Raw genomic sequence first — 17,616 nt, forward strand, 5'->3', positions numbered from 1 at the left:
TCCAAGCCTCTTCTCGGCTCCTTCCTCAGTAGCTGATTAAACCTTGCCCAAAAAGCCTGTTTTATAACAAGAACTTAGCTCTAAAACCCGGCCTGGATCAAACGCCCCTATTAAATTCATAAGTATATGAGAAAATGTGAGGTAAGAAGTCAGGAAAGCCGTGAAAACCGCTTGATATTCTATGCCTACTGATATGTAAACAAGGGCATTTAACATTTATAAAAAAAATAACAATTGTAAACAAATTGTAAACAACATGCAAACAAACATATTGTAAACGAACTGCAAAACTAATTGCATACATAGCTAAATCGTAGCAACGAATTGTAAACAAGATGTAGCCGATGATGCTCATGGGTATATAGTTATATAGGAAAAACTAAATGGATGGGTTCATTATGTAAACAAAATGTAAACTGGATAATGATGATCAAAGGTATATAGTTGTATTGGAAGGTCTAATTGAATAGGTTCATTGTGTGAGAGTGTGAATGTGGGAGGCAGTACAGTGTCTTTGACAGAGAGTTCCACAGTGCATTAAATAAAATAGGCCTGGCACACACAAACTTTAAAGTTCTATGTATGTATAAATAGATTTGTATGTATTATTATGGAAATTTTACAAAATGCAACCTTGAAACGCTGCAGTGTTTCAGATAAACAAAGGGAAAACACTTTTATTTGGATATCTCCCCTTACTGCCTAAAGGCTATCCTTAATGTACATCAAAAGACAAAATGATTGGGCTATCATAACTCTCCTAATAGGTTCTTTTTAAGCTAACACAAACTGTATCCTTAATAGGTTACACATGTTTGTCTTGGTGTCTATTTAAATATTTAATACTGAAATGTAACTTTTTACTTTATATTTCAATGTTAAAGTCCTGTTTAATTCCCATTTTTAGTTGAAGATAGATGAATTTGAATCAAATGTGAATGAAATCAAAGACCCTTATCCATCTGCAGATTTCCCAGGTAAATGATTTTTTTTCCTACAAATTCTACAAAGCTTTTTGTTATGTTGGAACTTTTCATATACAGGCTGTTACTGACATAAACACTAAGGTTCTAATAAAAGCAATCTAAAGTAAAAAATTATTAACACTGGTATAGAAATAAACTGAAAGTCTAATGTTTAGACCAAATTAATCTGTTTTGGTTCCAACAACTAATGTCTCTGCCCATAACCTCCAGCACGTTACTAGAAGAGAGCAGAGGACCCAGGAGGACTCTCTTTTTAATGATCCATTCTTAGCATTAGATTCAAAAACTGTTTCAGGCTGCATTCACACAATGCATTTACATTGTGTTTTGAAACTCGGTGGTCAAAATGCTTCATCAGATGTAAATGCACTTTCTTAGTAGTAGAGTGCATGTGATGGGTGACATTGTTAGTTATCGCTATTAACCCCCTAAGGACATACCATTTTATAGCTTAAAGGCTCAGACCCATTTTTTGGTATTCTATATGTGTCATTTTATATGGTTATAACTTTTGAACACTGTTACTGCTAAGTTTTGCGTTTATTTACATAAAATAGGAAAAAATTATGAATATTCTAAATTATCAAGTTTCCCCCCTCTCACCACAACAGAGGGAGGGCTCCATTTCCAGGACAGGAAATCCAGGACTTTAAAGGCGTGGCTCTTCTCCTTCAGTGGTTTCCTGTCCCTGACGGGGATCCAGGGAGCCTCAGTGAGGCTCCATAGTGTGGTGAGAGGGGGAATGGGACGACAAAGATGGCGTCTGCCCCACTTCCGGTGGGGACCTGAAGTGGGGCGCTGGATGGCGTCCCACGTGTCATTTTAAATTGGAGTTCCCACACAGGAGTCTTGTGTGAATTCTACACCAGCAGCCAGCCACAGGAAAAGTTTCAGCTCCAGTATGTTGCTGTACCCTGGGACCCTAGGAAAGTCACCAGGCAAGATGAGTTCGAACGAAGGTGGTAGAGATTCAGTGGACACTGCTACGGTAAATGCAGTTAGAGGGATAGTCCGCTTAATGGTGAGTGCAGCCTTACCAAGCCTTGGTTCTGATGGTCTCTTATTTGATTTTCTTATTTAGAGGGAAAAAACACATAGGGAGAAATCTTGTAATAAATCTAAAAATAGTGTATGTAGGATTTGTGGAGATGATCTGCCCGACTCTTATTTTAAGCCAAACTGTGATCAGTGTATCCAGCGTATGATAGCAGGAGTTGCGCTTTTCTATGCAGGGAATGAAGCAATCCCTCAGAAGCAAAAACTCCCCGGGCACCTCGAGAGAGTGGGATGACTCGGACTCAAGCCACTGTCTTCAGATTCTGAAGAGGAGGAAAATGCGGGCAGGCCTCTGTTTACAGCAGAGGATACTGAAAAGGGGCACTCACAGCAGAGGATTCTGAGGCGTTCCTGGGAGGTTTCTGCAGGAACATTTAAACCTAATATTGCTGCAACATGTGTCTCCAGATCACTCTTCGTGTGGCTTACTCAGTTGGAAGAAAAGATTAAATCGGTTGCTTCAAGATCGCATCTGATTATGGAAGTCACTACTGCACAGAAGGCCTCAGCCTTCTTAGCTGACGTAACAGTGGATATGGCTGCACTGTCAAATTCGGCTAGAAGGGCTTTATGGCTGAAGAATTGGTCATGAGATTTGGCATCAAAAAGTCAATTATGCAATATCCCTTGTGAAGGATTATGGGTTCGCACTGGATAAGATCTTAGAGAAAGCGTCAAACAGAAAGAGGGTTCCCAAGTGTAAAACCACAAGAGAAAAAAAAAATTCGTCCCTCAAGGAGGTTTGGGTCACCACAGAGATCTGGAGATAAGAAAGAAAGATAGAGATCCTCTAAAAGATCAAGGGGCTTCATGTTCTCACACCCTTCAGACTCCAGCAAGCTCCCCGGTCAGCAATGACGCCAGGGGAACATTGGGGGAAGACTTTCCCTGTTCAGGGAAGAAAGGAACTAGATTGCAGGGAGTGGCCGGAACCTGGGAATTATCCAGGACGGTCTAAAGTTACCTTTTTTATACCTCCCCCCACTGCGTTTCGAGATAACATCCGTGTCTGGATTGGAGTCTTAACAGGCTCTAGAGGTGGAGGTGAGGTCCCTGTTGGAAAAGAATGTACTCAGCAGGGTTCCACTTCAGGAGCAGGGTACAGAATTTTACTCAAGCCTGTTCTTCATAAAGAAACCAGATGGTTCCCTTCGTACCATTATAAACCTGAAGCCTCTGTCTACTGAACCTGCAAGTAGACATGTTCAAGATGGAGTCCATAAGATAAACAATAAATTTGCTTTTTCAAGATTGTTACATGGCTTCTAGAGATCTTGCAGATGCATACTACCATGTTCCCATTCATCCAAACTGCCAGAAATACCTGAGAGTGGTAGTAGTATTGGATGGCACGCTCACACACCTCCAGTTCAGGGCCCTACCCTTTTGAGTAGCCATAGCTCCAAGGGTATTTATGAAATTGATATAAGAGGGGGCAGCCTACATAAAGGGATCTTTGCTCCATACCTCGACGACTTACTTCTAGTAGGAAGCTCTGTGGAAGAACTAGAGATCCAGATGAAAGTTGTTCTGGAAATCTTACACCGTCTAGGGTGGATGGTGAATCTAAAGAATTCCTCCCTTATACCTTCCAAGTCAAAGATCTTTATAGGAATACGGTTGGATTCCAGTTGCAAAAGATCCTTCCTTCCTCCAGAGGAGGTTCTAAAAATAAGAGCCTCAGTGCAGGAGTTGTACAGAAAATTGTCTCCTACAATAAGAGAGATAATGAAAGTTCTAGGCCTCTTCATGGCAGCCATACCAGCGGTGCCCTGGGCAATGTTCCACGCAAGACCCTAACAGTTGTATATGCTGAAAGCCTAGGATAGAGACCAGGCCAGTTTAGATGAGAAGATCCCACTTCCTCAGGGGATACTAGAATTTCTAGGTTGGTGGTTGAAGGAGGAGAACCTCCAAGTGGGCAGACCATGGAGAAAGGAAAAACCTCTATCTATGGTTAGAGATGCAAGTGCCTGGGGTTGGGAAGCCCAGGTGAAGGATCTCCTATTCCAGGGGGATCAAGGAGTCCCAGAGGATGTCCTCAAATTACAGGGAGTTGAGAGCCATCCTGGAAGCAATCAAACAGATTACGCAGCGCTGCACAAAGCATGCCAAATTGTTCCCTGTCCCCATGGGGCTCACAATCTAAACAACTTAACAGTATGATTTGGAGTGTGGGAGGAAACCCACGCAAACACGGAGAGAGAAAATACAAACTCTTTGCAGATGTTGACCTGGGTGGATTAGAGCCCAGGACCCCAGCGCTGCAAGGCAGAAGAGCTACCCACTCAGCCACAATGAGCATATATAACAGGTTTATCCCTGGGGAAAACCCTGAGGTGTTTTTAAGATGAGTCCAGACGGGGACCTAAAGGGGTATTCTTGTCTGGACATTCACATTTAGTTTCATTAATCTTACATGTATAAACATTTCTTCAATTCGATGTTATTAAAAAAAATGTTTCTGTGTGAAGATAATTTCACATAAATGGGGCCTGTCTGACCACCTGGATTAAGCGATCATTACCACAGGACAGCTGAGGGACATACAGTAACTCCCGGACATTTCATATACAAAAACATTTTGTTTATTTGTGCAATCCCTCCAGCAGAGGTGGCCGTATCCGAGGAAGCTATCTCGTTTCTAAGGGACAACATGGCTATGTTTATGGGAAATTATCTTCACACAGGAGCATTTTTTTTAATAACATCCAATTGAAGAAATGTTTATATATGGCAGATTAATGAAACTGAATGTGAATGACCAGACAAGAATACCCCTTTTAAGTTCTGGGTTTATGTCTCTTGACTTGCCCTAAGGTATCAGGCAGCGGCCTGAGGTAGTCTTCTTCCTGGTAGTTATTCTCGAGAGCACCTCTGCAGGGAGCTGCAGATTGGACTTGCTTCTCTATCTACTGACTAGATTCCAAGACCATCTGTTCCCACCCACCAGGAGTTTATATACTCTCTTGGTCAGGTGGTAGCACTCGCCAAACAGCGACCAGCTTGCCTCTCAGTATCACAACATTTAGCATTGTTAACCCTTGCCTTACCAGGCAGCGGCTACAGCTGCAAGATTCTCTAGTACTGCTAGAGATCAATCTCCCTAACAGTTCCTGACATGGAGAGGGCGCTATTCACAAGCACCACCTTGCCTATGCATTGGCAGTGTGTGTGTACATGTTGTGGGGAATTGCTTTGCAAATTCAGCCTTGGCTTAGGCACATACAAAATAAACCCTGCTGGGCACTGCCTAATACAACAACAGACCCTAACTATAAATGTACCTGGCTGCCATGCACACCAGCAGAATATCAGGAGGCACTCAGTTACCTATGCTGTGTGAACTCAGACCAGCCATCAGCACTCCAGGTAGTGCCTCACCTAAAGCTTCTGGCTTGCAGTCTAAATCAGGCTCCAACGAGACCTGTTTTACCTGTTACCTGTGGGCTATACAGAAACCCAGGACCAAAGCCCGGATGGAGTAGGCGTGTGGGGACCAGCCTACCCCTACTTTATAATAAGCAGGCCTTGGCCAACATAGACCAAACTGACTACTCCTGCTTACCAAATGTCTGCATTAACCCTCTGGTAAAAGGGCTTTTACCATGTACCTTTTATCTGCCAGGACACCTCTTACTTTCTCACAATATATATATTTATGTGTATATTTTTTTGGTTATTAATGTACACTTTGCACTCCATCTTGACGGAAAAAAACTTAAATGTATATTTTTTTGAAAATTTATCAAACAAAAACTGAAATATCACATAGTCATAAGTATTCAGACACTTTGCTCAGTATTGAGTAGAAGCACCTTTTGAGCTAGTACAGCCATGAGTCGTCTTGGGAATGATGTAAAACGTTTTTCCACACCTGAATTTGGGATCCTCTGCCATTCTTCCTTGCTGATCCTCTCCAGTTCCCTCAAGTTGGATGGTGAACATTGGTGGACAGCCATTTTCAAGTCTCTCCACAGATGGTCAATTGGGTTTTGGCTGGGACAGTTAAGAATGGTCACATAGCTATTCTAAAGCCACTGCTTTACTATTTTATCTGTCTGCTTAGGGTGACAGTCTTGTTGGAAGGTTAACCTTCAGCCCAAACTGAGGTCCAGAGCATTCTGGAAGCGGTTTTCATCCAGGATATCTCTGTACTTGACTGCCTTCATCTTTTCTTCAATTGCAACCAGTTGGCCTGTCCCTGCAGCTGAAAAACACATTTTAAAGCATGCATTTTCAGTCCGTTTAAAAATGCATGCATTTTTAAACGGGCTGAAAACGCATGCTTTAAAATGGTCCAAAAACGTGATGTGTGGTATCACCCTTAGGGTGGAGTGCATAAATTAAAATACATCCTGAGGTGATCGGATGAAGTAGCCTGTTACTTCCAGTGGACAGAAATCTGACCATGGTCACACAGGAATATGGCTCATTGGAACACTTAGCTCTGTGCACCTATATAACCATGGTCAGTAAACTTAGAAGTTTTCTATAGAATAACAGCAAGCAGAGATCTAGAAAACTGTGATGAATTGATACAAATATTATATTGGAAATTTGTATAACTTTTTATTAATACAACATGTATTTGCTGAAATGGGAATTCCCATAGCAAAAAAAGAACTATAAAACAAAGAGAAAAATGAAAGGGTTATGAATACTTTCCTCATGCACTGTATATCGCAACACCTCATTGTAATAGTGTTGTATAAAAACTTTGTTTCAACTTCATACATATTTGTTTGTGTTTTAGGTGATGATGAAGAAGAAGAGCCTGATATACCTCTTAGTCCTCGTCCTCGCCCTTTGGCAGAGTTACAGTTGAAAGAGAAAGCTGTGCCAATGCCAGAGGCCAGCTCATTCTTTATTTTTAGTCCAACAAACAAGTATGTCTATATGTTAAAGTAATACATATCTAAAATAGCTAATCAAATTTCTTACCTGGTTCAAATTTGCTCAGTTGTGTTAATCCTGCTTAATCCTACATTCCATAACAGTGGGATATTGATTTAAATATTTGTTTATTTGCAAAATCCTGGTGTTCTGTGTTTTGTTTGTTTCTATACAAAATATTTGTTAAAATTTTTTGGTAATTTTACTTTTATGTTATTAACAGAATCCGAGTATTGTGCCACCGTATAGTTAATGCTACAACATTCACCAATTTCATCCTGCTCTTCATCTTACTAAGCAGTATCTCTTTAGCAGCTGAAGATCCTATAAGAACAGACTCTTTCCGTAACCAGGTAAAAAAAACTGTTATGCTTTCAGTACACATAACTTCACATTGAGATGGGTAAAGTACAGATTGTAAACTTTTAATATCATGCTAATGAGACCGAGGGGCTACCTTAGTCCCTTTTTTAATTTGGCTTTACCGGCTTTTACACTGCCTCATCCACCCACCAGCTTCCCGAGCTATTATGCATTGAGCATTTACTGCTGGGGGGGGGGGGGGTAAGACAGTCCCCTGTAGTATATAGCTAGCCCCCTGTGGTATATATAACCAGCCCCCTTTAGTATATAGCCTGCCAGCCAGCTCCCTTTAGTATATAGCCTGCCAGCCAGTCCCCTTTAATATATAGCCTGCCAGCCAGCCACCTTTAGTATATAGCCTGCCAGCCAGCCTCCTTTGTCATATAGCCTGCCAGCCAGCCCCCTTTGGCATATAGCCTGCCAGCCAGCCCCCTTTGGCATATAGCCTGCCAGCCAGCCCCCTTTGGTATATAGCCTGCCAGCCAGCCCCCTTTGGCATATAGCCTGCCAGCCAGCCCCCTTTGGTATACAGCCTGCCAGCCAGCCCCCTTTGGCATATAGCCTGCCAGCCAGCCCCCTTTGGTATATAGCCTGCCAGCCAGCCCCCTTTGGCATATAGCCTGCCAGCCAGCCCCCTTTGGTATACAGCCTGCCAGCCAGCCCCCTTTGGTATACAGCCTGCCAGCCAGCCCCCTTTAGTATATAGTCTGCCAGCCAGCCACCTTTATATATAGCCTGCCAGCCCCCTTTAATATATAGCCTGCAGCCAGCCCCCTTTACTATATAGCATGTCAGCCAGACCCTTTTAGTATATAGCATGTCAGCCAGACCCGTTTAGTATGTAGCCAGACCCGGGAGTCGGAATGGTGAGTGCTCAATTAATTTTTTTATGTACCCGAGAATAAGCCGAGTGGGGAGTTTCAGCACATAAATTGTGCTGAAAACTCGGCTTGTACTCGAATATATATAGTATACAGTGCCTTGCGAAATTATTCAGCCACCTTGAACTTTTCTACCTTTTGCCACATATCAGGCTTATATAAAGATATAAAATTGTAATTTTTTGATGAAGAATCAACAACAAGTGGGGCATAAATGTGAAGTGGAACAAAATGTATTGGTTATTTTAAACTTTTGTAAAAAGTAATAATCTGTAAAGTGGAGAGTGCAATATTCTTCAGCCCCTTAAGTTAATACTTTAAAGAGCCACCTTTTGCGGTGCTTACAGCTGCAAGTAGCTTGAGGTATGTGTCTATCGGTTTTGCACATTGAGAGACTGAAATTCTCACCCATTATTCCTTGGAAAACAGCTCTAGCTCAGTGAGGTTGGATGGAGAGTAATAATAATAATAATCTTAATATAGCACCAAATTCCGTAGGCTACAGATTGGCAAATTTTAAAATATTTGATTTCCCGAGTTCACCGAATTTTCCGACAAAATTCGGTGCGCCCTGAATCGAATCATGGCGAATCACATTATAAAAACAGGTATTTCCGGGGGCTGGGCTGGGCGTGCCTAGCGGGATGACGTAAGCGCGTCGCTCCCTTTCCCTCCCCCTCCATGCTTCGCTCCCCGGCGTTCTCCTCCACGAGCCGAAAGCAGCTGATGGCTCGATAAGCCGGCTTGTGAGCGGCGATTCCTCGGTCTCCCGGACCAGCATATCCCTGGAGCCCTATTACATGGAGGAGGGGACGCGGTGGGAGAGTAGAGGTTGCAGCAGCATGGACCGCTTGCCCGTGGTCAGGAGATGGTGAGCCGGACCCCCTTGGTGCTTTTTACCGTTTGGAGAGTGACCCTAGGAGTACTTTGAGGCGGAGGAACCCAAGAAGAACCTAGGTGGAAAAATCCTTGAAAAAACCCCCAGGCGCAGAAGAGGAGAGGGGGACGGTGCAATCAAGCTGCAAGACCTGTAAAATTGAAGTGCTAGCTAAGTATTGTTTATTTTTCCTATATGTGATGGAAGTGGCTCTGATCCTGCTCTGTGTTAACCCCCTGTGACTTTAATTTATTATTGTCCATACAAGGACAAGGGGTACCCAGAGCTGTGGAGGAAATACTATACAGTAAAGCTGGACGCCCCTAAGTCGGAGCTATACATACCCGCTTATGCCGCTTTGTTACTAATCTTCTATGGGTTTTTTTTTTTTTTTTTTCTCCACGCTTGCATTAACTACTGCTTGGGAAGGTAGCATCCTGCAGCTGGGGGATAGCCCAGTGACTGCTGTCCATTGATTAACGACTAACCGGTGTGGAATACCTACTATCCTGGATTAATCCCTTGTGAATTTGATCTATCGCTACCTATACAAAGATAAGGGACACCCAGAGCTGTGGCGGAAATATCATATAGCAAAGCTGGGCATTTCCAAGACGTGGCTATACCTAACCGTTCTTCTTTTCTGTTTTGTTACTAACTTTACTAAACTTTTTGTGGGACCTTCTCTGTGTCTGCATTAATTACTGTCTGGGCAGGTTGCACCCTGTAGCTGGGGGACGGCCCAGCGTCTGCTGCCCATTAATTAACGACTAACTGTTCTGGAGCACTTATTATTAATCCTAGTGGGGACCCTTAGGACTAACCATCTTTTTTAAAAGCTGGAAGACCCCCCTGTGAATTCGATTTATTGCTTCCTATACAAGGACAAGGGACATCCAGAGCCGTGGAGGAAATATCATACAGCAAAGCTCGGCACTCTTAAGACCTAGCTATATCTAACCGTTTTTTCTGCAGGTGGAGGGCCTAATTGACAACTGGAGGACTGTCGCCTATGGTCAAGTGTTTAACCAATTTGCAATAACTGTTACTAATATTGGCGGTTACTGATCATCGTGTTAGATGCGCTAGTTGAGATTTATTGAGTAATTCGCCGTTGTTGTGCATTTTTTATTTTTTTTTCTCTAGGCACCCGGTCATCTTCTCTCCCGGTACATCCCCCCCACCTGAGTAAATATGCCTCCCAAAACACAAGGAAGGAAATCGGGGGGCATGTCTTCCCCTAAGGAAAAAGATAGATCAGGGGGGAAAGCAGAGCAGGCGGGGAAGTTAGACAAATTGTGGAAATCGCATACCATTAAAACTAGACACCTGGGGAAATCTTCTCAGACTCAGCCTGACCCCCAGGAAGAGGGGGGGGGGGGCAGGCAGCGGGTCTAGGTATGAGGTACTACGGGGGGAAGAGGAGGATGGAGAGCCCAACCCTATTCTGAGGGAGATTCTATCTAATGTTCAGAAGCTCAATTCCTCATTAGAGGAACTAAAAGAAGAAACTAGTGATGTGAAAACAGACATTTCCCTCATTAGAGGAGATTTGGGTAAAATAAGAGAATCACTTGCAGAAACAAGGAACCAGGTGAAAACTCTAGAAAAGGAGCAAAGAGCTATGGTAAAAAGGACAGAGAAATTAGAGCAGGAGAATAAATACCTTAAAGAAAAACTAACAGACCTGGAGGATAGGTCTAGAAGAGGCAATCTCCGCTTTGTGGGATTCCCAGAAGACATAGGAGGAAAAGATTTAGAGTCTTTCTTGGAAAAATGGTTATTGGATGAGATAAAAATAGAGGGTCTCTCCAAATCTTTTGCCATAGAACGGGCTCACAGGGTTCCGGGGAAACCCCCTCCAGTGGGATCTCTCCCCAGAGTGATCCTGGCAAAATTACTCAACTCAAAAGACAGGGAAACTATCCTAAGAAATTTACGGGAAAAAAAGGAGATAATTTACAATGGAAATAAGATCTTTGTCTTTGTGGATTACTCTCGGGAGACTTTGCAGAAACGAGCAAAGTTCAAGGAAATTAAAAAACGGCTTCATGGGGCAAAACTAAAATTTTCACTACTCTTCAAAACTGAGAGTTATCCATAACGACAAGACATATTTTTTCTATAATACTGAAGAAGCTGCAAACTGGCTCGATAGTATAGGAATACAATGAGGAGTTAATTCAAAGGAGATAACGTGGAATTGGAGGGGGAGGGATGCACAGAAGGTAGAGGCCTGCTGTATCAGAAGCAAGGCAGGTCAAGGAAGGGGGAGGGGGGGGGGAGGGTTGAAGGGAGGGATAGGAGACGGGGAGGGGAAGGTGGTGGGCAGAGGGGAGGGGAGGGTTAGGGAGCATCTCATGGCCGCAGACTTTTTCTGTTTTTTGGGGTTTTTTTTCTTTCTTTTCTTCTTATGAAAAATGGAGTTACAAATAGTGACCTGGAATGTTAGGGGTCTGGGGGACCGAACAAAAAGATGTATGGTAGAGGACCTTATAAAAAGGCACCTCCCATCCATAGTTTGTTTATTAGAAACCCATCTTACCCCGGAATCAAAACACTGGTTGGAAAAAAGATGGGCATCAAATATATTTCATTCGTTCGGCTCCTCATACTCCAGAGGGGTTACGGTTTTGTTTCATAATAAGATTGAGTATAAGATTTTTAGAACAGAAATTGATAAATTGGGGAGATATATTTTTTTCTATGGGTCCTGGAGGGGGCAGGTTAATATTCTGGCCTTTGTTTACATTCCCCCTCCATTTTCGTTTACAGTACTGGGAAAGCTTCTGGAGTTTATGGAGGTAAGGGATCCATGTCCCGTTTTTGTTATGGGGGATATTAACGCTATTATGGATGGGGAAAGGGACAGAATGAGGATGAGGGGAAATGCGAATTATAAGAATAGTAGTACCCCAAATTTGAGAAATTTTTGTAAGGAAGCTGGTTTTGTTGATGTTTGGCGGTTCCTATACTCAGGAAAAAAGGCCTTCTCTTGCTATAGCCAGACCCACGAGAGCTTCTCCAGAATAGACCTATGTTTGGTAAACAACAAAGCACTGGATATAACCCCTAGGCGCACCACGACGTTATACTACGTCCCCGGGGCTAGATGCTTAGCTCACCGGGACGTAGTATAACGTCCAGCTTCTGGGAACACGAACGGAGCCGGTACCAGAAGCAGCGGCTGTCAGCTGTCTATCACAGCTGACACCGCGCTGTAACACCCGCGATCGGAGCCGACTCCGATCGCGGGTGTTAACCCCTTACACGCCGCAGTCAAGCATGACCGCGGCGTGTAAGGGTGTTCCTGCTGTGGATCGGATCCCCCGTGCCGCTTACCGGGGGATCCGATCCTCTTCCGGGCAGCTCCAAGGACTGGCATGTGCCCCGGAGCTGCCCGGTCTCCATGGCAGCCAGACCCCTTCCGGGTCTGACTGCAAACTGTCTGAGCATGCGCAAGCTTGCTCAGACAGTTTACACTGCTCTACAATAAAATAGTATTGTAGAGCAGTGTATTGGACTTAAACCAGTGATCAGAGCATCACTGGTTTAAGTTCAAGTATGTATAAGTAAAAAAAATGCAAAAACAGTTAACACTACACATTAGAATAAATAAAAAATAAATACATAAAATATAAGCCCCTAAAATGTCACTTTCCCATAAAAAACTTAATAAAGTATGCCCTTATTAATGCCCTTTAAAAATGCTCTAAAAAAAGTCCCTCTCCCCGCTTCTCTTAGCATTATATATAGAGCCATTGGCGATTAAAATAAGAGAAACAAAGGATGTTCAGGGGTGCGGGAGCGGCGGGGAGAGGGATAAGATATCCCTGTATGCAGACAATATTCTGTTTACACTGCAGAACTCGGAGGAAGGGATCCCTAGAGTAATCAAAGTAGTAGAGGAGTTCGGAAGGTTTTCCGGACTATCCATAAACTGGGAAAAATCCACAGTACTCCCACTGGGGGAAGAAATCAAATCGCAGGATAGTAAGCTGAGGTACCTGAAAAAGGGTGGAAATTTCAAATACTTAGGAGTCCTGGTTTCGGAGGAAATGAGTTGTTTTGTAGATTTAAACATCAACCCACTAATTGAAACTATTAGAAAAAGAGTAAATGGGTGGAAAAAAATGCCATTCTCAAAGGCAGATAGAGTGAGCCTAATCAAAATGGTGGTTCTGCCACAACTATTATATCCCCTCAGCTGCTCCCCGGTCTGGATCCAACAAGGGACCTTTAAAAAAATAGAGAGCATTCTGGGGGATTTAATTTGGGGAGGGAAGAGAGCCAGGATAAGGATTTCCCACTTGTATAATCCAGTGAATCTAGGGGGCTTAGCTATCCCGGATTTTAGAGCGTATTTCGTGGCGTCCCAATTAAGTTTCCTGATCCTAAGAAGGGATTGTTCAGCATTTCAAAGGATGATTGATATGAGCCAGGGGAAATACGGAAATCTATTAGAATTATTGGAGAGTGGCGTATTAATGCAAGAGGGATATCGGAATATGGATATTAGTAAACTATTGAATAAATGTTGGGGAAAAATAAAAGAGTGGCTGAAGGTTAGGGGGGTTTTCTCATTTAGTCCAATATGGCATAATTTTAATTTTAATTTTTAAGATTGGGGGGTAAGAATAGGGGGGTCCTTTCACAATTATATAAGAGTATAATGAGGGAGAAATGTAAATATGAGCAGTATCCTGCAAAGAAAGGGTGGGAAAAGGAGTTAGGAAATATAGGGGAAAGAATGTGGGTAGAAATATTTAGGAATATAAAAAGGTCTTCACTAGGTGGTAGCCACAGAATAGTTCAATTTAATATTGTACAAAGATTGCATTATACGCCTAAAAAATTGTATAGAATGAAGTTGAGGGAAAATGCCGATTGTGAGAGATGCTCCAATCCAAACGCTGGCTATCTACATAAAATATGGGAGTGTCCCAAGATTTGTCCCTTCTGGAGGAAGGTGATAGAAGAAGTAGAAAGGAGGTGTACAGGGGATGTGAAGATCTCAGTAAGGGATGTGTTATTCGGGGTAATTGATCTGGACAAGCTCTCGAGGGCTGATAGAGACAGATGTAATAAAATGTTATTTTTAGGCAGATTGTTAGTGGTTAGACAATGGGGGAGTAAGGAGTTGCCAGTATTTAGGAACTGGGAAGAACTGGTTGAATTAGTGGGGAAGTATGAGATTTCTCATTATAAAACAATAGGCAAGAGGGAGTACGGGGAGAAGGTTTGGCTCCCTCCAGGATCCTGAATGAGTATCTTATCCCAATTTTTTTTTTTTTTTTGTTTTTTGTTTTGAGAAGTTTTATAATTTGGAGAGTCTGCAGACCATGAGAGGGAGGGGGGGGGGGGGGGGTGATAAATTAAAAGGTTGGTTTATTGAAATCCAGATACTCATGTATTCTGTTTAAAGGAATTTGGGAGAATATAATATTACTTCCGGTTAACCACACTGGTGTAAGGAAAGAGGTGGAATTTAATACTCCGTATTTTGGTAAAAAGTATAGGATTGTTTGTGGTTGTACTTTATTCGGTTGGATATATGGAATTTTTATGTATCTGGTATTATATGGGATTTAAATATGTATAATAGTTAAGAGATTATGTATTTGTGATTTGTATTAATAAAAATTTTCTTACATATCTCTAAAAAAAAAACACAAAAAAACAGGTATTTCCTGGCTGCAGAGAGTCTGTAGGGTGTTGTAGAACATTGTGCCATGCTTAAATATGCATAGGGAGGGGGCGTGGCCTGGCTATGGAGGAGTAAGGAAGCAACCTTGCTTAGCTCCCGGGTTTAGCCAGGATTCCGCCACAGAATCCATACCCATCCTGCCTGATTCCTCCCCACATGGGTCCCAGAAAGAAGAGGGGAACAGGGCCTGCCGCCCCAACCCCATCGAGGCCCGTACCGAAGGGAATCGATCGGTACATGGTCCCTCAGGCCTCCCAAGACACGCGGCCTCCGCCAGCGGACGTGAGGGACCTGATTGATCTGGCCCCCCCGGTCGACTCACCTCAAGGGTCCATCCTCACAGCCCTTCCCTGCTCATCGGGAAATGGACTGCAGCCAGCAGAGGGACTCGATGCCGGGCGCCCGGAGCGGCAAGGTGAGCGCGCCATAATGGCGGATGTCGCGGCCTCCTCTCACATTCAGGCGCGGGCCTGCACTTCCGCCGGGCCTCCAACATACCGCGCGCACTGCGCTGGTGCGGCTCCGACTTCTCCCGACCCTGCTCCGGCTCCAGAGGACATAGCGGAGGCCGCTGACGCTCCGGTGCTGAAGGCCCTGAGCGGGAACGTCCCACCGCGGCCCCCTGAGAGGTCCCACGCAGCATCTCCCGGCCTTGTTGCCCTCCGGTCAGGAATGAACGGCACATGCCTCACTCCAGTCCGGAGTGACACCTCTCCACAGCACAGCCCTTCTGCAGCTCCAGCGGCGACAGGTGAGAGGCAAATCCCCCCTGAGGTACTGGACTTTGACCCGATAAGGGTCTCACAAGAGCAGGAGGCCACAGGATCTCACCCAGGGAAGGCCACAGACCTATGTCCCTTGACCCCCGAGTTCTACCCCCCAGGCGCAGAGGGGGCCGCTGCTTATGGGTCAGCAGCAGCTACATCCCCCCTCCATGCAGGGTTATACCCGAGTGTGAAGGTCCTGAAGGCCCCTCCGCTGAGCGACGAGAGAGGCTCATCGCCCCCACACTTACCTGCAAGCACTATCAGGGGTTCCCCGGGAGCTTCTCCTGACTCTCCTGGTACCTGGCCTCAAAATGCGCCGGTGGCACAGTCCCCTGGCCCTCCAGAGTCCTCCTTATCAAGGAGCCCGGTTTTATACTACAACAGCACCCAGGATAGTGATCCTGATCAATCTCTTGGTGAATCGCCCACAAGGGCAGCTTCAATCTCCCCGCAGCCTTTTTCAAATTATCAACGCAACCCGCTTGAAGCAGGTGTGCTGGCAGACATACGGGCCCTCCGCAATCATATCAGAGCCATCCCAATCAGAGAGGATATGGAGAGTTATGTGGCTCGCCTTGAACAATCGTACAGAGTGGAGATGGCCGGCCTGCGCAATGAAGTCCAACAGATTGAACAAAGAGTATCCACCAACGAGTCCTCCTATCGCACCGTTACTGAAAGACTCACAGCTCATGATACACAGATCTCTCTTCACTCACAACAAATCCTGGCCCTCTCTGAGCAGATGGATGATGCCGAGATTAGGGGCCGTAGGAATAATATCAGAGTGCGGGGACTACCAGAAGCTATCGATAACCAGCAGATTGACAGTACCCTCAGAGCCATATTCAACAACATTCTTGGGGCCCCTGTGGACTCTCCCTTAGAGCTCGACAGAGCCCACCGAGCTTTGGGCCCTCGTCCGAATGATCTGTCTCGACCTAGGGACATCATCTGCAGAGTCCATAGGTACCAGATCAAGGAGCAAATTATGAATAGAGCACGGGAGGCCGGCAAAGTACGCTACCGGGATGCAGAAATTCAGCTGCTGCCTGACCTGTCTCGCCTAACACTTCAGAAACGCAGGGCCCTTAAGCCCCTCCTGAACATCCTACAGGACAGGAATATACCATACTCTTGGGGCTTCCCGTTTCGCCTCCAGGTCAGGCGCGACGGCCTAACAACAGCGCTTCGTCATCCTGGAGACCTCCCGGCATTCCTTGTTGCTCTTAACCTGCCGGATGTTCTTATATCGGACTGGCCCTCTTTTCTCCCACCCAATCTTCCCTTCCAACCACCAAGACCGCAGAAATTCCCTCGCCGGAGAGGCAGGAGACGCTCTCCTGACAGAGGAGGAGACGACGTCCAGGGTCCCCCCCAGCTGAGATGAGGACTCTTTGCCTTTAATTGGACTTTGCACTCACCCTCCAAGACATCTTGGGTCTCTACCCCCCTACTCAGGAACGGTGCTTCCGGTCCTCAAACGTATCCTTTATATTGGCCATTGTTGGCTGCCTTGTTATATAATTACAATGTTGCACCGTTACATTGATTGCTTATATACATGTTCGCTCTGCCAGTGTTTTGTTTAAAGTAAGGCATGGATAATTGTACATTGTTGTTCTTTTCTCTTGGCGGTCCCTGGCCCCCGGGGGCGCCCTGCATAGACAGCTCGTTTCCCAGTGGGCCCCACGACTAGCAGGTATACTCGTGGTATAACCTGACCCCAATAGGCTCATTTCTGTCGTTCACGTCAGAATTTGACCCTAGAACTTTAGCAGCCTTTGAAGCTGCCTTATTATTGTTTTATTTGTTGCTTTTGAATCCCCTTCCCCAACGTTTGACTTTCCTTGAATCTTTCCTACTGTTGTCCCCCTACCCCATTGTTATCCTCCCCCAGAGCGCACCTACCCGCTTAGGACTGAGCTCATTTCCCTGCACTAGACACGATTATGGCAACGATCACTTGTTACTCCCTCAATGCTAGGGGGTTGAATATTCCTCAGAAACGCAGCCAGATATTATTCCGTATGCATAAACTGAGGGCCGACCTTCTATTCCTACAGGAAACCCACTTCCGCAC

At 44.7% G+C, this 17,616-nt stretch overlaps 1 protein-coding gene across 2 annotated transcripts in view; it reads left to right on the forward strand.

Annotated features, from left to right (window-relative positions):
- CACNA1S (calcium voltage-gated channel subunit alpha1 S) overlaps window positions 1–17,616 on the forward strand; it is an 817,957-nt gene that overhangs the window by 291,174 nt on the left and 509,167 nt on the right. For both annotated transcript variants that reach the window (XM_072137243.1, XM_072137244.1), the window contains exons 17-19: window positions 908–977; window positions 6,799–6,931; window positions 7,162–7,291. In XM_072137243.1, the coding sequence (XP_071993344.1) occupies window positions 908–977; window positions 6,799–6,931; window positions 7,162–7,291 (333 nt within the window). The remainder of the gene's footprint in view (window positions 1–907; window positions 978–6,798; window positions 6,932–7,161; window positions 7,292–17,616) is intronic.

This window comes from Engystomops pustulosus, chromosome 2, assembly GCF_040894005.1.
Source record: "Engystomops pustulosus chromosome 2, aEngPut4.maternal, whole genome shotgun sequence".
Classification (NCBI taxonomy): domain Eukaryota; kingdom Metazoa; phylum Chordata; class Amphibia; order Anura; family Leptodactylidae; genus Engystomops; species Engystomops pustulosus.